Below are 21,842 nucleotides of genomic sequence, written 5' to 3'. Positions count from 1 at the left end.
ATGACAGACACAAGTGTTTTAGCTAATCACTGTGAGGCCTGTATCCATGTAACCATTGTCTCAGTACCCTTGGAAGTCCCGCAGGTGTCAGTTTGCTAACTAGCTGAGCTGCTGGTGCATAGTTCAAGACATCTTACACGTTCATGGAACAGAAATATTGAAAAACCATTAACTTCCACTAACCAGAGAAATATCAGGCCATACTGACTTGGGAAGGATTTGGCCTCCTACATACATATAGATCTTGGCTATACTAGAGAAAGCAAAGTTTGAAAAACATTTTTAAAATTTGTTTTCAAAAATCATGCCCAAGCCTTGGCCATAGCAGCAGCTAAATCCTGCACAAAACTAACTGAGAGGGTAACCATATTTAAACTATTGTTTCAAAATATGGTTCCTTCTAGCATATAGAGGGTCATATGGTATGGCAAGAAACAGTGTGGATTATAATGATAAAAATGCTCATAAAGCAATTTTGAGAGATGAGGATGCATCCAATAGAGAAATATTTTTCTTTACATAAATACTACGTACCTTGGTTGTAATATTCACAATTATAAGCTGAAAGAGAACAAAATAGATACATCATTAAACGCCATCAATAAAATTCATATCTGTTAACAACCCTGAGTCACCGTAAATCAAGGTCACAGCATGGTAATTCACTTTGATCTAAGAAAGTTTTGTTTTCCTTAATGTGTTTCAATTAGTGGATCTATTTCCATAGGATATCATTACTAGACACACATCTGTGTTCAACTGGAAGTGTCGACACTGCTGTTTTAAAGCACCAAATATCCATTACTGAATCATCCATTGAAGAACACTTTTTTCATAGTGAAGTTAGATGTAAAATATGTCATATCTGATGGCAAACTCACAACGAGAGTTTGAAAGTAGCATACTCTAATATGGAGGCTACTTTAAGGACAAAGGTATACATAAGAACAGCCATACTGGGTCAGACCAAAGATCCATTTAGCCCAGTATCCTGTCTTCCGACAGTGGCCAATACCAGGTGTCCCAGAGGGAATGAACAGAACAGGTAATCACCAAGTGATCCATCCCCTGTCGCCAGGGCTGGATTAATGCAGGGGCTTTAGGGGCTACAGCCCAGGGCCTTGGGCTACGGGGGGCCCCGCAAAAATAAATCCATAATTATATACAATTCAGTGATCACCAACCAGTCGATCAAGATCACTGGTTGATCCTGGAGCCTCTGCGAAGTCGATCGCAATCTCCAGGCCACTACAAGTCCAGCGGCGCAGCAAGGCTCAGGCAGGCTGCCTGCATGTCGTGGCCCCACACCGCTCCCAGAAGCAGCCGGCTCTGGCACATCTCTCATGTGTCTCCGCACCCTGCCCCCGCCCCCAGCACTGTTCCCGCAGCTCCCTTTGGCTGGTTCCCAGCCAATGGGAGCTGTGGGGGCAGAACCTGCGGGTGGGGGCAGCGCACGGAGACACGTGAGAGACGTGCCAGCAGCCGGACGCTTCTGGGAGTGGCGTGGGCCGCGGCATGCAGGCAGGCAACCTGCCTGAGCCCTACTGCACATTCAGCCAGGAACCGCCTGTGGTAAGCGCCTCCTGGCCAGAGCCTGCACCTCGCATCCCCTCCTGCACCCCAACCCCCCGCCCCAGGTCAGAATCCCCTCCTGCACCAAACTCCCTCCCAGAGCCCACACCCCTCACCCTCTCCTGCACCCCAACACTCTGCCCCAGCCTGGAGCCCCCTCCTGCACCCAAACTCCCTCCCAAAAAGAAACCAATGTAACAGCTGTTCTAAGGTAAGAAATAGGCTATTTTGAATTAACTTAACTATAGTCTACAGTTTTAAAACTGAAATGTAACCACAAAATGGCTTTATGTTAATTAAAAGGCAAGTTTAGTATAGTATTAATAGCCTTGATGCCATAATTGTGATCATTTTGTTTTAAATTAGAAAAAAGACTTGTATATGGGGGCCTCACAAAATCTAATAGCCCCGGGCCCACAGGAAAGTTTATCCGGCCCTGCCTGTCACCTATTCCCAGCACCTGGCAAACAGAGGCTAGGAACACATCCCTGTCCATCCTGGCTAATAGCCATTGATGGACCTATACAAAAATATTGTGATCATAGCCCGTTTCCTTATAGAGGGATGTAAATCCAGTTCTAAATGACTAACTTGTTAATGCATGGACTGCATGAAAAATTTAGAGCAGAAGTAAATATATATTATAGCTTCTCCTATCCCACTTCAGATCATTTGTATTGTCAATGAGAACTTTTATCTTTTCTTTTTCCTTATGTGTCAACAGAAATCAATCATTAAAAGGTCAGATAATCCGGTGTTTCTTTATTGTGGTTTCTGGGGACATGATCAATCATGTACTTACGACAGACAGAGGGAGATCTCCAATGAATTGCTGCACCCTGCTGACAGCATTTGTAAGCATAAGCTGCAATGCTTGTACACAAACACTCACAGTCCCCACCAAGATTACAATTACATGTGTCTGTATGGCAATTTTTGACAAATGAAGTCACATCAATCTGAAAAGTGAAGGGGAAAAAAAGCAATTGAACATGTGGGCCCCACCTTGCCATCACTTTGCACCAAAACTCCCACCAATTTCAAATTGAATTCTGTGTTTAGAAAGACAGCAGAATTCAACCCTCAAAGTCTGTCATAGAAATCTGAACATTTTCTAATGCCTGGGTAAATTACTTTATCTTTTAACATAGGTATAACTAGATTTGTCCGCACAGGCTAGCACTGACTGATCTTGCAGTAGCATCCCCCCACCCCCTGTGCACAATCACGTACACACAGTAACGTCATTGTCTTCATAGGGAGGTCTGCCGTTGCACACAGTGTGCTTCCCAACAATAGCAGTACTGTACAGCTGCAGGCCCCCAATAGTGTGTTCAAGTCTTGATGAAGAACACTGAACAACTTTCAAGTTGCCCAAACAATGTTGCTTGTCTAGAAAACCAAAAGTGTATATCATAAAGTTCATGGGGTACGCCTGCCAACACTCTTGCTATTTAGTGATTATGAACATTTACAATGGTTACAACATTTAGCCAAAGTTCATGATTTTCTATTCTTATAAGGTAAATACTGCCATCTAGTGTAAGATCTGTAGTTTTACATTAACAACATGAAAGGAAGAGCTTGATGAGCAATTTTACAAATCGATTTACTTTACTTTAAAAATAAAATCAGTGTAGTTCTCTGGCAAGAAATAGAATGTCTGAGAAAAAGTGACTGCATTTCTGGAGCTGTTGTCATTTAAACAAAAATAAAATATTTCTGTGTTTTCAAGATTTTCTCTCTCATTTGTCTTATATCTCCCCAGATTTGCATTAGCCCACACATCCATTTGCTTCCCCATGCCGTTCAGAACTCTAAAACTTAAAAAGAAAGAAACTACTGCATTATTTTTGCAACTTGAATTATAAAATAACCCTTTGTCAGGCTGAGGCAACCTTAAATAATCATAAAAATTCTTACTGCAATTCTAAAAGCTGGAAATATTAAACAATGAGGAGCTTTGTTTAGTAGTTTTAAATCAATCATTGGTAACACATTTTAGGTCTACAGAAATTGTATCACAATCAATAACTCAGAATGGCTGCTTTACTGAAAACTATGAGACACCATGAGCCAAATTTTCAAACAATGAGGTCTAAGTGGTATATACACCTGGAATGTACTTGCACCTGCAAAATGTGTTGCACACCAAAGGTATGTGTACATATGCAAATACACAATTGGATATGCAACTTCATGTTTTGCACGTGAGGTGAATTCTCGTGAACATAATTTTGCCAATGCAATTTAAGTGCCATTGTTTGAAAATGATCCCAAATACTGGTAAAATAGAGAAAAGTGAGTGCACAACAAAAAACAGAATTCTTAAGTTTTTGTTTGTTTTTAGAGAAAAAAGTTTACCTTCTGAGGATTTCATTTCTATTTTATATTTTGAGAATATATTCATCACAGGCTGATGCTCAAAAAATTCCTAAAATATTGGCTAATGTCAATATGAGTAAATCTACTCACTCCATAGTTTAACTATGTATAACACTGTAACTGCTCCATCAGGCAAATTTCTGACCAAATTGGTAGTCCTTACACCATGCCCTGAAAGTCAAGAGATTCAGTTTCTGATAGGCCATCTGGAGATACCATTCGTTATGTCTAGAAGTCATAAAGAACAACTGTGGCAAGCACCAATGCCTATACTGCAATTAAGGGGGGTAATTGCAGCATGTGTACATAGGTGTTGGAACTAGGGGCACACCCCTTTGGCTTGAAGTGGTGTCCATCATTTACAGGATTTACAGTTTGGTTTAATGGATCTCAGTACCCTCGCTAGACAAATTGTTCCAGCATACCTGCATGTGTAGACATACTCGAGCTAGCTTTAATCTATCTAGTTTGGCTACCAATAGCAGTAAACTGCAGCAGCACGAACTAGCTGTAAAAAGGCCCTTTTGGTAACTGAAGGCACCTGAATAGGCAGATACAATCAGAAATCCAGACAAACATGCAAATTACAAACTATTTGATAAAGGCTCAGCAAACCCTTATTAATGGGATCAGAGACTTCCCTTGTCACACTTTCCTCAAGCTATCTGCATCATCTCCACCTTGTCTGTATTGAGCCTTAGACAAGTTGCTGTAATCCAAGCCCCTATTAGCCAGGTACCAGCAAAGCCAAGATACCACACATTTGATAAAAAGGTTAGTTGCCAGTCAATTATGTTATCATGGCTCTGACGTCCAAATCTTCTCACTCTCTCCCCCAGCATCCTCATATGCAGATTGAGCAGGACAAATGACAGAAGACAGCCACCTGAGATAAAAGCTATACATGTGTCTCCAACTTCTCATATCATGTGCATTTAATGCTTGTGGTTATCAAATTTTCAGAATCCCATGATGCATATGAATAGTCTTAAACTTAGTTAACAACATAGAAATTTGTAGGTACGTATCATGTACAAATACACTAATACAGTAGAAACTTGATTTTCCAAACTGGTAACCCAAAACTTTCCGTTATCTGAAAGAGGGTCATGTTCATGACATCTAATAATACTGAAAATCCCACCAACTGTTCTATAGCTTTATGATCCAGACTTTGGCTCCAATCTTGCAAGGAGCTCTGTACAAGCACAGGAGTTCACCCACACAGAAATCCTTGCAGCACTGGGGGCTGAGTCAATGGCTTTCAGTTGTACTGTAACAAGGAATTAATTACTGACTCTTGAATATTTTGCTACCAGAGATTCAGAATCAATATGTTCATCTTTGAATAGTTAATAAAGTATAAACTTACCACATTTCGACAAGGGGCAAAAACATCACTGTACAAAATTGAGCATTCCCTTTTGGCATAGGGGAACTTGCTCTGATGCACCTCACATGGCTTTATGGTTTCATTTGGACTTTTACACTTGAAAAAAAAAACACAAAATGTGTTTAAACTATTTATATGAACTATGTTTTTGTTCTTGTTTTTTGTTTGTTTTACAAGAGACTTACTTTTGGGATATAGCAAAACTCCCATTGCCAGGGAGCAGAGAAAGCAGTGTTAAACAGCAAATACGTTTGCCCCCCTCCGTTCCCGTGTTTTATAATTGAAAACATTTGCATGAAAATTAACCTTTGCATTTTGTTTTTAAGAACTCAGATGTTCCTGCTTCATGCTCCATACATGAAAACATTTTCTTTTATTTGTGACACAGTGTAATCGTTTCCAGAGCAACCAATTGTAACATCACAAACAGAACATCATGGGGCAAATCCATCCCTGGTGTTTTGCCATTGACTTTAAAAGGCATCACACTAGGGATGATTTAGCCCTATATATTCAAATGAAGAAGCAGCAGTAGGAACAGATTAACTCATAAAAAACAGAGCCAAAGATCATCAAGATAACTCAAAAATGACGGAGATACTCAACTCCCTTTTTGAATCTCCTCCTTCAAAATGAAAAACAAATGGGCAGGAAAGTTTAACAAAAGGGCACTCAAGTTGCTGAATGCAGATTCATCCAACATGTGTCGCCAGGGTGGGAAAGAAAAATCTGGGGAGCAGCAATGGTGACAGAGACCTAGTGCTGATCACAGACAGGAAATTAGACATGACTTTGCAACAGTATGCAGCTCCAAAAATAGCCAGAGCAAGCTGGGCTGGATAAACAGAGGCACCACGTCATGGAGCAGAACGTTATGATCTCTTTTCTGATGATCTGATGCAGCTGCACAGTTATGGCCACCACATTACCAGAAAGATATTGACAAAGTGAAAGAATAATGAGGGAGACTAGAGTGGTTTCCTTGTGAGGAAAGATTAGAGAGAGTAAAATATGTACTGGCTGGCTAAGCAAAGACATGATATCAGTCTATAACAGGGGTCGGCAACCTATGGCACGCGTGCCATAGACGGCACAAGAGCCAATTTTTAATGGCACTCTGCTGCCTGCTGGAGCATCATGCCATTAAAAATCCCGCCCAGCCCGGCCCACTCTTCTCTCTCCCCCCTACCCATGGGGGCAGAAGCATAGGCGTGCGCACAGGGTGTGCCTAGGCACACCCTGATGCAGGGGTGGGCAAATGGCCCCACTCTTCCGGCGCGGCAAGCCGTGGGGTCCGCACTCCCGGGCCGGAGCGCCTGGCTGAGTGCAGCAAGCCACCGGCCCTGCCCTCGCCTTCTCCCCTCCCCTGGAGCCATGCCACCACGCGCGCAGCGCTCTGAGGGGCAGGGCAGCGTGTCTGGCTCTGCGCAGAGCAGAACATGCTGCTAGGAACCTCATGGTAAGGGGTCTGGGGGGGTTGGATAAGGGGTGGGGGCAGGCAGAGGACAGAAAGCAGGGTGGGTTGGATAGGGGTGGGATCCCGGGCGGGATGGTTAGGGGCGGGGGGTCTCTGGAGGGGGCAGTCAGGGAACAGGGGGGGTTGGATGGGGCATGGGAGTCCCGGGGTCTGTCAGGGGCGGGGGGGTGGATAGGGGTCAGAGCAGTCAGGGGACAGGGAGCAGGGTGGGTTGGATAGGGGGTGGGATCCCAGGCGGGGTGGTTGGATGGGGCATGGGAGTCCCGGGGTCTGCAGAGAAGAAGCAGGGGCAGGGCCTTGGGGAAGTGGGGTGGAATAGGGGCACACACACCCCAACTCCCTGCCCTGACCTCCCACACACAGCACAGTCCTCTGCCCTGAGCCCTGACCCCCCCCACATACACCCAGCCCTCTGCCCTGACCCCCCCCCACACACACACACACAGGGCCCTCTGCCCTGAGCTCCGCAGCCCCGTACCCCTCTCATACACACCCAGCCTCTGCTGGACTCCTTCACAACCCCCCCACGACCCCAGCCCTGACTCTGGCAACCCCCCACATACCCAGCCCCCCTTCCCTGACACCTGCACCCTCCTCACATGCCCCCAACCCTCTGCCCTGACTCTTCCACCCCCCCACATACCCTGCCCCCCGACACCCTATGCACCCCACCACATCCCCACCCCCACCCTGAGCACCAAATGGGAGCTCCTACACACACACACACACACCACATTCCCACCTGCACCCCTCGGACCAAATGGGAGCTGCCCAGGTAAGTGCCCCATACCCAAACCTCTTGTCCCAACCCTGAGCCCCCTCCCTCATTCTAGCTCCTGGCCAGACCCTTCACCCCCAGCCCTGTGCTCAGTGCACTCCCACCCTCGGCTCAGAGCAGAGAGAGGAAGAGAGTGGGCCAGAACCAGGGAGAAGGTAGGTACTCACTGTATGTGGCAGGGCCGGGACCCCAGACCGGCAGCGGGCTGAGTGGGTCCAGCAGCTGGGATCCCGGCTGGCAGAAGCCAGCGGATGGAACCCCTGAGCGGCAGTGGGCTGAGCTGCTCAGCCCACTGCCGGTCTGGGGTCCCGGCCACGCACAGCTTGCTGCTGGTCTGGGATTCTGGCTGCCGGATCCTTGCCACCCGGGGTCCCAGCCGCAGGCCCCACTCAGCCCGCTGCCAGCCTAGGTGAACAGAACCCCAGACCAGCAACGGACTGAGTGGGCCAGCAGCGTAAGATCAACATTTTAATTTAATTTTAAATGAAGCTTCTTAAACATTTTGAAAACCTTGTTTATTTTACAATACAACACTAGTTTAGTTATATAATATATAGACTTATAGAGAGAGACCTTCTAAAAAACGTTAACATGTATTACCAGCACGCGAAACCTTAAATTAAAGTGAATAAATGAAGACTCGGAACACCACTTCTGAAAGGTTGCCGACCCCTGGTCTATAATGTTTGGGGGCATTAACACAAAGGAGGGAAAATAATTATTTTGGTGACACACAGGTTTATAACAAAGTAGTAATTGAAGAAAATTAAGAAAGGGAAAATTTGGGAAAATTTCCCTTTGGGGAGATATATTAGGCTGTGAAATAATGATGGAAGTTCCATCACTTGAAAATTTTAAAACTAGCCTGGACAAAATACTAGAAAATTACTCTCAGGAACAATTCTGCTTTAGCAGGGAGATGACCTTTTAATAAGGTTTTCCTAACTATACCAGGCAATGCCAGTAGGGTGACCAGATGAGGGGAAGAAAATATCGGGACACAAAGGGGGGGTGCCCCTTTGTGAGCAAAAAGAAACAACAGTGCTGCCAGCGGATCACGACACCGAAATATCAGGACATCTGGTCACTCTAAATGCCAGTTATGTATTAAATTTCAGTCAAACAAATAGACTTGTAGAGAACCAGTGACTGATGCTCCCTGTACCCCAGCCCCTTTTACCAGCAACCATCATTTGATCTCATTTTCTCTGCTAGATTAATCTTTGTTTATAAACCACATTTTTAAAATCACTGAGTGAACCTGAATCTGATTTCATAGGCCATTCTGGGCACAGCACCCAGAGAGTCAAGATGTCTAGCCCAACACTGTGGAAATAGTCTGTCTTGCTATCATTTGCATGCAGGCAAATTCTAAGATTTGCAGATGACAGTTCTGACAATCAGAACATGCTTGCTTCAACAGAGGCCTCTAACATGGGAGAAGAAATAACAAGACATTTTCTTAAAGTTGGATCCAGTCCAAAATACCAGATTCCCAAACTGTGGGGAAGTTCAGATCTAGATGTGAAATTTGCAGATTCTAGTTTTTCCAATATATTAATATTAAAATTGATATCACTATAGCATGAACCAGGACTCTGTTGTAAAACAATTATTTTGTTTCCTAAAAACCATCCCCAAAACTATTTGGTTTGGTTTTTCATTTAAACTTAACATCATCTACTTACTGAGATACAGGGGTATCTTTATACCACATATAAAGTTTATAGACAAAGATTCTTCCGTAAGTATCCAAATGTCCCTCCCATACATTGATTTGACTGGCAATTTGGAAAATGTCAGCACTCCAAATGTTTACATGTTCTTTTATACAGTAATTAACTTTCCATACTGTTTATTTCTAAGTTGGTGAATGGATATGTTACTTACCTGTCCTATTGCCCAGCTCTCTCCAAAAACCTGAGCATTTCTCACTTCCATGTTGTTTGATGTAGTCAGATCATTTGAAGTATATTTATCAAAATTTCCACACAAACCTGCTAATTTACCCTAAAACATAAATTGAAAATTTTTAAACATCTTTTGATTGGTTTGTAATTACAGTTTGATTATTGACAGTGGTCAAACATTTTTGGTTTTACTTTTTAAATAGTTTTAAGGGAGAAGAAACTAAATTAATGTTGCCTTAATATCAAGTTTACAGGGTGATTATAACCCTGACCCACACCTTGACGATATTTGAAGTGCCACTATATTTAGACCTCCGAACTAAAGGTTTTAAAAGCAGAAAATTATATTTTCATTTGTTATTCTATTTTCTGCTTCCCAGAATGCATCTTTACTTTCTGACTGAATAAAGGGACTGGGGTCTCTACAAAACTCCCTCTAAAAGCTGACATTTGTACGATCCAAGTCAAAAGCCAAAAGTTCCGATACATTACCGCAAACCATTGGAGTCTGACTAAATAATGATCATTAAGACCTTCTTCCTATATCCAAGTTAGAATAGTGAGGGCATTCATATCAACAGTTATGCACAAGCCAGTCACCTGTAGCACTCTTAATATTGGGGCATGCGCTTTAGGTCCTACTACTGCAGCCCCTTTCTTGGTTGAGCTGAAGTCTCTGAGAAAGGTGTGTGTGAGGGGGAGAAGTGTGTGATGTATTGGTGTCCTTGTATGGGCACTATAACTCCTCTTGCTGAGGGGCCCCTTCAGAACCTCTCTCTGAGCATGTGCATTCATGGTTGACACCTGAGGGTATGTCTACACTCCAGTCAGAGGTGTGACTGTAGCATGTGTAGACAAACCCGAGCTAGCTTGGATCTAGCTAGCTTGAATAACAATAGCAGAATAGCACAGCACAAGCAGCAACGGGCTAGCTACTTAAGTACATACCAAGGAAACTGGGTGGGTTTGTACAGCCTGTGCTGCTGTCACTGCTATTGTTACTGGAGATAGCTAGATCAAAGCTAGATCTAATTTGTCTACATGTGCAGAAGTCACACCTGACTGCAATTTAAACATACCCTTGGTAGGTGCTCAGAGAGTGTCTCCTATTTCTTTTCTAGATCCTTTTCCCTGGCTGGGTGTTTGCCCGTGTTCATTTTAATCCCAAAATGTGAGTATGTAATAAACTGAGCTGTCTCTTCTACAACTGTATCATCTCAGTCTCTTCTCGCCTTAATTTGGGTCACACTAATACCTGAATGTCACAGGAGAGCAGTGGAATGTATTACCAGGGATGTCAATTAAAAACAAAGACAATAATGATTATTCCACAGAAGTCAACAGTTGCATTTGGAGCACTGAAAGCATCTTGACAGTATGCTTCGTGCTACTACCTGAAACATCTTTGAATTACTAAAATAACCTGACTGAAAGCAGCTTTACCAGTGTAACACTCCTATGGTTAGAAGACAAGCAAAGATATTGATTTCAATATCTAGTGCAAACCTCAGACTCTACGAGTACTTGTTACTCATTTAAAGCCAGATTCTGACACACTTGCTTATGCCAAATAGTAACTTATTCCTCAAGAACTCCTAATGAAATCACAATTTGGCCTGTATTTATTTTTCTCAATTTGAGATAATTTCATTTTATTATTGCTTATGAGAGTTAAAGAATGACAGTGCTAGCTTAATCCAGGAATAGTGTAGGCAGCCAGCATTCAATTTCTTATAGGTTGCTGTAAATGTTGCTGTTACTTGACCTGCAACCTACCAACTGAGATTCTTAGCAGAATATATTGGGCTGAATTCTGCTAAATTGTGCCAAGGTTTTTAGATTATTGATAAATATACACCAAGAGTGAGACCATCAAAGTCATAGAACTTGTGACCACATAATGGCCTCAGCTATGAGGTTCGTATCTGGGAGGAAAAAAATCCAAGTTCAAGGAGTTTATATCCAATATTCTGCTTTGGATCCATCTTTGCTTTGTGATCTAAACCAGGTTTCAAAAGTGCCCAAAGATAAAATGTTAATACACTGAATTCCAAGGGCCTCCCCATATTTCCACCCCACACTGTATTTCTTTCAGTATGAATGAACCTCTTTGTAATATAAAATACATTGTATATCAAGTTTACAGTTTGGTTCACCTTCCACCGAGGTCCAACTTTGACATGTATCGTTGTCTTCTTGTCCCACAGGACTGTAATTTCCTGTTCTGGAAAGTGTACCACTGTATAATATCCAGCCTTCCAAAGCTGATATGTTGGGTTTTTTTCCTGTCCTCTGGCGGTTCTCTGTCAGAAATGGATATTTGTGAAAGATCTACAACAGCAATTCTATAATGCATACAACCAAGACATACAGCCAACTAATAACTAGCCCAAAGAGTATTTTAAAGTATAGCTTAACCCTAGCATGTTATCGAGCAACTAGGGAGCATTGCCTCAGCTGTTTTGTTTTAAGAATTTTTATTTTATTTGTAGTTATTTTGGCTCAGATGCTGCCTTCCGTCACAAAAGCACATGGACAGAAACAAACAAATTCAAAAACTCCTTGGCTCCATTGGAACAGCAGCAGCCAAGCATTCTTCCCAGTGGGACCAATATGGGTGTGGAAGGGGAAAGGGAAAGGGGGCTTGAAAAAGCAGTGAAGAAACAGAATTTTCAAAGGAACCCAAGCTACATCAAGCTTGGATGTTTTTGATACTTTAGATTGAATGAGACTCAGTTTAATAAATTAAATTTGTGTGTTTCAGACATGTACTTTAAAGGGTCATCCAAACAAGGAAAGAGAACAACTAACCTGTTTGTCAGAAGGTTCACTAAAATAAATCTCAGTGTCTCCAACAGAGATCAAAACGCTCTTAGAGCAAACAATGTCATTGTCAAAGCACTTCTTGTTCTGGGCAATTACAGATACATTTGAGTTGTCTGTACTCTGCAATGAAGAAAAATCATTTTATTTACAAATACAATTACATTTCACTTCAGCAGATAAATTCCAGCTTAAACATCTTAAACTGAAAAGCCATGTAAAGAGGTATCAATCAAAGAAAGGGATTTTAAATCCAGTACTGTACCTTCTTTTGATTCAAAGCTTAGAGTTAAACACAAAGAACTATTAAATCCATCTTTCAGTCATTTTATATTATTGAGGACTTTATTCACAATTTGAGGATTAGCCTAGCCTAAAATTAGATTTTTAACTAAATAAGAGTTTGGTTTAGGTTTTAAAAATTGACTGTACACAGAAAAAAAATCTAATCTTTTAGCACAATATGGTAATCATAGTCTAGCTATGTTATCAACAACAATGAAAAGGAATTTTTGAAAAGCATGCAGTCTGAGAACGTGTTGCTATTGTATTTTCAAAACCAAGAAGTCTACCAACCATTTGTCAGATTTGTGGTAGGCAATAGTGAGATTATCTACCAAAGTCGCTGGAACCCTGAGGAGGGCCCCCTTAAGGAGGCTGTTGCCTGTTGTGGGAACCCCGCAAAGAGACCCTGAGGAGACTGTTACCTGTCACTGGAACCCTGCAGGGGGATCCTGAGGATGCTGTTGCCCACGGCTTGAACCCTGCCTGGCCCCGCTGGCTGCCAGCTCCAGTCCCATGGCCCCAGGGGCTGAAGCAGAAAATGTCACAGAGGTCCCTGGAAGTCACAGATTTCATGACTTTCATGACCTGCATGACCAGGGCCGGCTCTGGCTTTCTGGCCGCCCCAAGCAAAAAAAAAAAAAAAAACCCTGCGGCACGGCCGGAGCCAGGATGTGCCCTAGCTAGCGGGGGGGGGGGGGGGGAGGGGGCAGGGGGAGAGATAGAAGGGGGGCGGCCAGGGCTTCAGTGGGGCGCTGCCACACGGCCCTTCCCGCCATGCCCCCTGCCGGGAGGGCTCCGCACCACTCCAGTCGGTTGGGAGGGAAGGACGTGGGCTTCCCTGCCGGGCTTGCTGCAGGGTGCTCCCATCCTCCATGCCGCTGCCCCCTACAGAGCGGCTGGAGCGGAACAACAACAACAACAAAAACAAACAAACAAGCAGCCATGCCACCCTAGGATTGGGCGGAATGCCGCCTCCTACAAGCTGCCGCCCCAAGCACCAGCTTGCTCGGCTGGTGCCTGGAGTCGGCCCTGTGCATGACATAAACGTAGCCTTACTCATAAGTTATGTAGAGGCCACCAAATAGCCTTCAAACAGTGAAGGCTTGAGAGACCTGATTCTGATCTTGCTTACATCAGTGTAAGTCAGGAGAAACTCCTGTAAAGTCAGACTGGTGTCAGATCAGTTCTAGGCACATGCTCATTACAAGCCTGTGTTAGATATGAAACAGTAACCTGAAGATGACAAGCTCTATATCCCACCCCTGACTGAGTCACCCAGTCATACATCCTCCATTTGGACACTGTCTATAACAACTCCTTGAGGCCTCTTTTGTACCCATACAAATACCCTAATTTTTGTTCCCTTGAACATTCTCAGAAAATATGACTAACTTAATATATTGCGATGCAGCAAAATCTCAGAAGACTCATCTGCTTTCATTAAAGTATTTTACTGTGTTAGCTACTTGAGTTCAGACTCGGTAAGAGACACGGGATTCAAGTAAAACATTACTAATGTGTAATAAGGACAGGAAAATTACCGAATTATGTAAGTTAGTAAGTAAACAAACAAAGCATGGATTCTTCACCCCTTCAAGACATTCCGGAGTTTTGCATTTGAAAGCCCTGTCCCACAAACCCACATCTCTGCTGAGATCTCACACATTCACATCTCACACACTCACCAACAGACACCTACAATTCCTCCTCCCAGCACTCGGGGTGGGGAGAGAGGGAGATTGTGGTGCTGTTTTCAGGGAGCCTTTCTGCCTCCACTTTGTTTTTGATCCTCCTTGCCGGTGTGCCTCTTGGGAGGCAGAGACAGCATCTGAAAGGGAGGGGCATGGGACAGAATAGGGGGCTGATGGGACAGTTGGGGCCAGAAGGGGAAGGGGACAGAACTAAGGAGGCTAATGGGGAGAGGCTGGGGCAGGGTGAGGGTAGCTGATCCAGGTCCTCCACATCCCTAACAATCCTCCAGTCCCTACCACTGGCTCCAACAACTCTTTCCCCAAGCTGCCCCAGGAAGGCTCTTCCCATCTCATCCACCGACAACCACCCCCTTAGGCTGTTCCAGCTTTTCTCACCCCAGTAATTCTTCTCCAGGCTCTCTCCTCCCAACAGCCATATACACGTCCCCCTTCCATGCTCCCTTTCACAGCAAGCCATCCCAGCAACCCAACTCCCTCTAACACCCTGGGGTCCTCTGGCTCCCCCAGGTCCCTCTGGTTTTTGAGACAAATTGGTTTTTGAGGAGATAGATTCTGTTTTCCCCACACATGCTTGCTCTTAAGGGTGAAACATCAGTTGCTTTTTCTCACCAGCGAGAAATGTTGTGTATGGGACTGCAGAGAACTTGGCAGCTATGGGAAGCAGTCTTGTAATCAATACAAATAACAACGAGCGGCACAGCTTAAAGTATCGTTCTGATCTGAAAAGTCACTGTGTGGTGGGGGTATGCGGGTTTTTTGCTGATCACTGGAAGACACTGCACAGCCCCGCATAAACCTCAGTCCCATAGTGCCCATAGGAAGATACCCCACTGAGCCAGCTCACAGCTTGTGGGGCTTGGGGGTTAACTTCTAGCAAGAGTCTGCTCAGGGAAGCACTGCTAGCTTGATGCTACCTAGGGGCAATGGGCTCTAATTAGGTTCAGGATCTTAAAGGCTATTCATCAATGCAGAGTTATCTTAAATTATCAAAACTCGAGGTAACCCTCTCAAGTTAGCCTGGCTTGAGTGAGAGGAGTGACACTGCAAGTTAACACTCAGGTGATGTTTTCACTGAAAACAGTGAGTGTGTGTGTGAGCCTGCGCGTATAAACCTCTTAGTGTGGGTAGACAAATTTGTGCTAGCTGGACTCCAGCTAGTGCACTAAAAACAGCTGTGTGGGTGCTGTGGCTTTGGTGGAGACTCAAGCTATCTACTCGAGCTCAGACCCAGAGGGTCGGGCTGCCACACAAGCTGCAATGTCCACCCTGTCTATCTGGGCTGGGAGGCACACTCCCTGCTGCAGCGTAGACATACCCTGATAGGTCAGCCAAGTCGAGTTAAGGGCACCACCACACTAAAGGGTTTTTGCGTATGAACAGGACTTGAGTTCAGGGGGGTGGACACATGTTATAAAATGAGTTAACTCTGCAGTGACAACAAGCACAGTGAGACAGAGCAATATTGCTGACCAAAAGCCCAGACAGGGAGCCGTAAGGACCCACAATGCAGAGTTATCTTAAATCAATAAAACTCGAGGTAACCCCTCTCAAGTTAGCCTGGCTTGAGTGAGAGGAGTCACACTTTCCTGTTTGTTGGTGTATATATTAGAGATCATTTATGGAAAGCTGCATGGCAGGAATGCAGCCAGAGACAATCAAAAATTGTATTGTTTTGATTAAAACAAAACTCCTGAAATAAACCAGAAATCTCAGAAAGGGCATTCTGTGTTTAAACCTAAGCCCCTTGTGCACCCTCTCCCGCCACTCAAACCCTGACCCCCACTATAAAAATGCCCCTTGTGGGGCTCCATGTTTATTGTGTCACAAAACTTTCAGTATCAAATTTGCTCAGTTAATAAATAAAGACTTTTTCCCTCCCCTAACTGCCACTCCTCCACAGATCTGAAAGTAGCTGGGTTCTTTCCTTCTCACACAGCACCTTGAGTTACACCTGTGTAGTCCCATGACCTTCAAATTCAGCAACCAGTGGCACATGTGCCACCCTATTACTTTCAGTGGGTAAAGCACAGGTGTAACTGCAATTTAGTAAATAATTCTGTTGACGATGCAAAAAAAGAAAGGGGTCCAACTTAGACGGTAATCTCTTCGGCAGACAAACCGCCTTTTTGTTCAGTGTTTAGCAAAATGGGGTCCGAGTCCATGACTGGGATTCTTAGGTGCTATAGTAAGACAAATAATAAATAATTATTAACAATCAAACTCACTCTCAGTAACCTGCTGTAACAAACTACTTTTGTCACCGATGTTGGTAGATACATCCGAGTATAGACAGAGAGCAGACCTAGTGAATAACAAGGTGTCATTTTTACATAGTCACTTTCCAGAGCAGAGCTACTCTTTACCTTATTAGGTAAAATGTCCACAAAGAGGGATGTGCTACAATCTGTCATGTGAAACCAAGTCACGCTGATAGAAATAAAATGGTTTTCCCACTTCAAGAGAAACTAGTATCTTCCCACGTAAATTACCATATCCAGCCTGTTCCAACTTAATATCAGTTTCTTTGTGATAACATGGAGTTGCTAAGCAACGTGAAAGGCAGAGTGTCACGGACCTGGGCACTCAGTCAAAAACTCATTGTCAGTCCTAACTTCTCAGAATGTTCTTTTGCTAGACTTCTCAACTGTACTGTATCCCATGCCTTTGAGATAAGGAAAAATAAACTGCTACCACTTCCCAAATTTGTATTAATGCTCGGGAACGTTACGTCTTATTTCTGTCACAAATCTTCAGCTGCTATCAGTGCCAACTAATAAGAACACTATGCTCATCTCAGAAAATCCAGCCCAATAAATGATGACTTGAAGTGAAGGTTGTTTTCTGGAAGAAAAAAAGTCATTTAAATCTATCTGCTTTAGAGCTACATGCTCAAATAACCAAGATTAGTGGGACACTCAGTAATTAACTGATTTAAAGGCATACCCTCTTCTCCATCTTTTCCAGGTCCTAATATCCAGGCTCACTGGCTCCTACTCTGTATAATGTACTAGCATGCCCTCTGGTAGTACCACTGCACTCCCTAAGAATCTGGGGACAGACTGGAGATGGCACAGGATAAATGAAGTCCCATTTCACTTATTTTTGTCTGAGTTTCCTACTTTTTTAATAATGATACTCGAAAGACAAAATATGGAGATTTGAAAACATTGAAAACTGCACTTTTCTGCAAAAAGTAGAACTTGTTTTACTCTTATTGGCTATCTCCAGGGGGATGCTACCAGCATAGTATAGACAAACTTAGCGGTTTCCCCTTTTTATACGTCATGAAAGCCCATGCTTATTATTTGTTATTTATTGTGATGCGGTGCTCTAAAACCCCTCTGCAAGGCACCTAATGTTTAACTCCTGAAGCATTGTTGCTAATCTATTATTGACAAAGACCTCAATCCTGCAAGATGCAGAGCATTCTGTTCCCAGTCCAGCAAAGCACTTAAGCATAAGCATTAAGGCCTATATACCTCTGTGTTTTTGTATAAATACACACACAATGTTTACTGTTGTTTAATTTTAACTTCTTGCCTACCTGAAGCACAATGCTAATGGCCCCCAAAAGGCTTTGCAGGAGTCGTGTGCATTGTTATTGGAAGTCACCAGATGGCACTGATTCACACAGTCTCACAAGTTCTGAGAGATGGTTAAGAAGAGCTCAGAACTGGAGATGGGATGCATATTTATATGGAAGAAAGGGGGGTTCTCACCATGGAGGAGAGCACCAGGAAAGGCAAATGGAGAAAAGAGCAGTGATAATGCTCACATTTCTACAAAAATTAACTCACTTTAATAAAAAAAATTAAAATAAATAACATTTGGAACTACTAACATGCAAGCCAAATATCAACCAAATGATATAACATTTTTGTTACATTTCTCGCTTCCCACACACACACTTTTCCTCACCATCCCCTATGTCTATATTAAATCTAATTTTATTTGTAAACTCCAGAAAGTAATGATTTAATCAGCTAAATCTGTAAAGTACCATACCCCTCTATGGCACTGTAAGAATAATGAATGATAACATTATTGAGTAGAAGGGCAGGAGCAAGATGCAACTGCAGTGGGTGGGAAGGTCTGTGGCAATATTATATGGAGAGGTTTCAGAGTAGCAGCCGTGTTAGTCTGTATCCGCAAAAATAAACAGGAGTACTTGTGGCATCTTAGAGACTAACAAATTTATTTGAGCGTAAGCTTTCATATGTTCCATTCTATGCATCCGAAGAAGTGGGCTGTAGCCCACGAAAGCTTATGCTCAAATAAATTTGTTAGTCTCTAAGGTGCCACAAGTACTCCTGTTTTTATATGGAGAGGGTTATTATTCCAGTTTCTAACATCCTCTGACCATTTTCAGATGTCTGATAATGCACTCAGGATACCCTCCCCAGAAGTGACTTCCAAAATATACCATTTTACGACCTTCAACGGATTTCCTATTCTGGGAGCTTTTTATAGTAGTACAGGGTTTTGATTTTAGCACAAGTATGTGTAAAGTCCTAACAACCATTTAGTGAATCTGACTCGATTGACAGTTCAGAGTGGTACCATGACAAGGGAATCTTTCTGGGTAATACAGTCCAACATTTATTTCTAAAAGAATGCCCTATTTTAATTAAATCAAAATTTCAAAACCAAAATGATGCAATCAGGTAAAAAGAAATATAGAAAAGGATTTTTTTCTTCTTTTTTTCAAATTTTAAGAAAAAGAATGCATAAAATCATTTAAACAGATTCTCCTGTGTTTCGTTTATTTAATTTTGCCTTGCTTGTTGTATCAGATTTGGCATTTGCTTAGGTTACATTACAACAATCCTTTTCTAATTAAAAATGTGATATTCCCTAGATTAAGGTTTTGGGAATGCTTGGGTTTCTGTTACCAAGTGATACGATCCCCAGCAGTATAAATTATTTTGAGATACAGAAGGTATCTAAACAGTTAATGGATGTACTGATTTATTGCATGTTTAAATATTTAAATTTTCATTTATATGGAAGCATGCAGTATTATAAAGTGTATGTGGTATATTATTTTTGTTAATGGTCTATAAATGTGGTTTATTATTAATAGCTACATTTTAGATGTAACTAATTTTTTTTGTCACTGTGAAGATTTTGCTTTGTTCCTTAGTAAAGCAAAATGTAAGGTGAAAATGTAGAAATGAAATTGTGACAGCAAGATACTTTTCCTAAGTAACATATAAGGTATTTCTGAGTACCACAAAACATTGTCAATGACTACAAGTCCTAGACTTCATTACAACTTTTATAACAAAAAAAGTTAAAATTGGATCATTCATATTGCTATACTGTAATGTCTAGTTTCTAAGGATTCAGAAAGGTAGGACCTCAGGAGCTTTCCTGATTCAGCCCATAGCAAATTTAATTCAGAATTAAACATTTTCCTATATTGCTCCTACATTACCCATTCTTAGAGTCTCACCCGCACGGTCACCCCTAAAGCAGCATCTTCAGCTGGCCCATAAAATGTGGCCCACACTAACATCATCAACCTGACTCACATGCTTAAAGTTCACATATGGTAAAGGGCTCTCAGCAGTGAAATGACAACACACACAGTGATCACCCTAAAACAGATGTGTACAAGGTTATTTTTGTTTATGGCTGGGAGTGCTATATTAACAGTCTATGGAACCTGACACACCAGAAGCAAGCAGTATTATCAGAACTCCAACTAGCCATTTTTATGGTCGTCTTGCTCTTCAGACAGGCAACAAATTAAAATGTAGATTAGGGATTTCCAAAGGACACCTGCATGCCCAATCATAACACCAAAAGCAAAAATCAATGGTGAAAAAGTTAACTTTCTTCATGCTGTGTGGTCACTGCTGAATAGCAAGGACCCATCATGTGGTGCCAACCTGTCAATCACACCACACCTCCTCAATAACTCAAGTCTCATGGCAAGAAATTTTGTTCCAGCCATTGCTGGAAACCCTCCATGCTAATCTGCACAAATTGAAAGCAATCTTTCCTTTGTTGGAGAACAAAAGTGATTCATTCACAGCATAATTCAATGGTCTGGATAGCCAGATGGTGGAGACAGAAAGGCATGTAGAGGTAATTGAGTCTGAAATCATTGATCTAGAGAAAATGGAACAAGAGCATAAACCCATTGCCAGCTGTAATTGAATCTTCTGCTCACCAAGAGGATGGAACAAGTGGAAAAAAAGGTACAAGCCAAAGTTATCTGGGTATTGAGCTTTCCAGGTGAAGACTAAAAAGGAGAGGGACATCTCTATAGGCTTGGTTAATAAGAACCTAGCAGGACTTCCAAAAATTGATATAAAGAGGAGCTTGACTCTCACTGACTTCATTGGGCTTTGAAGCAGGCTCTGAGTATTAGCACAGAGCTCTCATTCAAGGACAGGCTGATCTTCAGGCTACACAGACCTTTCAAAATTCTTCCTTGGCTGATATTTGTCAGTTGGGAACATGACCTCTCCTACAACACTGAATGTGGAACTCTGTTTCTACAAAGAGGATGGCCTTGAAGGGCTGCAAAATGCCTACACACTAGCATTGTGCAGCCACTACTGAAGATGAGACTGAATTTCAGGAGTGAAAGCAGCTATAGAGGCAATTATGAACTAATTAGATTAGGCCCTACATATATACCATACAAGTGGCAATTTTAACATAAATGCAAAAGTACCAGGAAACAAACAGGAATGAAACAACTGAGGAACATATAGTATAGACAACCTCAGTTATTTTACAGTAGAAAAATAGCACTGAGTTTACTTTCCTATGCTTTTAAGGAAAGATCTTCTATTTAGCTATAACACTTGGCTGGCATGAATTCATCAATATTCAGACCTGCAAAAAATGAGCAATTTACTTGTCTTAAGATGAAGTGAAAAAGATTAGTCGATCTGCACGGAATAGAGATTTTCTGCTTTAAAAGGATTTGTTAATTAAGGAAGATTTTAAATGATTAGGGCTTAAAATGGACACGTTCTTTAAGAAGTCATACACAAGTGCAGTAACCTTTACGTGCACGAAATTCATAATGTTATATACTACATGAAACAAAATATCTTGAAATACATTACTAATTAATGAGAAATTACCTCCTTGATTTAAAAAAAAATTGCTCCATTCAATTCTTTCACGTTTTTCTTACCCAATACAGAATATGTTTTTGAAACTTTTATAAAAAGCCTTTTCATTTGCCTGGTGTCATCTTAAACAAAAAGTGCTGATAATAATTACACTGAGTCTGTGTTTTAAAATGTCCTAAGTGGCTAAAAGATTACATGTGTTTCCTTTTCCCCCTTCCCAACACAAGCAGGTGCATCTTCTTAAACTTTAACAGCAGGATATATTGATAAAGTGTATGGTTTAAACACAGTGCACCAGATTCAGAAAGGCTAAATGCCAAGTCAAACAGCATCAGCCAATTAAGTGGACGGGCACAACTCACTATCCTATCAACTGAGAAAACAGCTATCGTAGATTCAGGATAAAACTC

The 21,842-nt window shown here is 42.3% G+C and overlaps 1 protein-coding gene across 1 annotated transcript in view; it reads right to left on the bottom strand.

The window, feature by feature from the left end:
* OTOGL (otogelin like) overlaps nt 1-21,842 on the bottom strand; it is a 138,004-nt gene that overhangs the window by 64,435 nt on the left and 51,727 nt on the right. Inside the window, exons 26-31 of the mRNA XM_034763701.1 lie at nt 12,307-12,461; nt 11,672-11,807; nt 9,496-9,615; nt 5,330-5,446; nt 2,375-2,531; nt 535-561 (exon numbers count right to left, since the gene is read on the bottom strand). Of these exons, the coding sequence (XP_034619592.1) occupies nt 535-561; nt 2,375-2,531; nt 5,330-5,446; nt 9,496-9,615; nt 11,672-11,807; nt 12,307-12,461 (712 nt within the window). The remainder of the gene's footprint in view (nt 1-534; nt 562-2,374; nt 2,532-5,329; nt 5,447-9,495; nt 9,616-11,671; nt 11,808-12,306; nt 12,462-21,842) is intronic.

This window comes from Trachemys scripta, chromosome 1 (assembly GCF_013100865.1).
Source record: "Trachemys scripta elegans isolate TJP31775 chromosome 1, CAS_Tse_1.0, whole genome shotgun sequence".
Lineage (NCBI taxonomy): Eukaryota > Metazoa > Chordata > Testudines > Emydidae > Trachemys > Trachemys scripta.
This window is presented reverse-complemented; position numbering and strand designations above follow the sequence as displayed.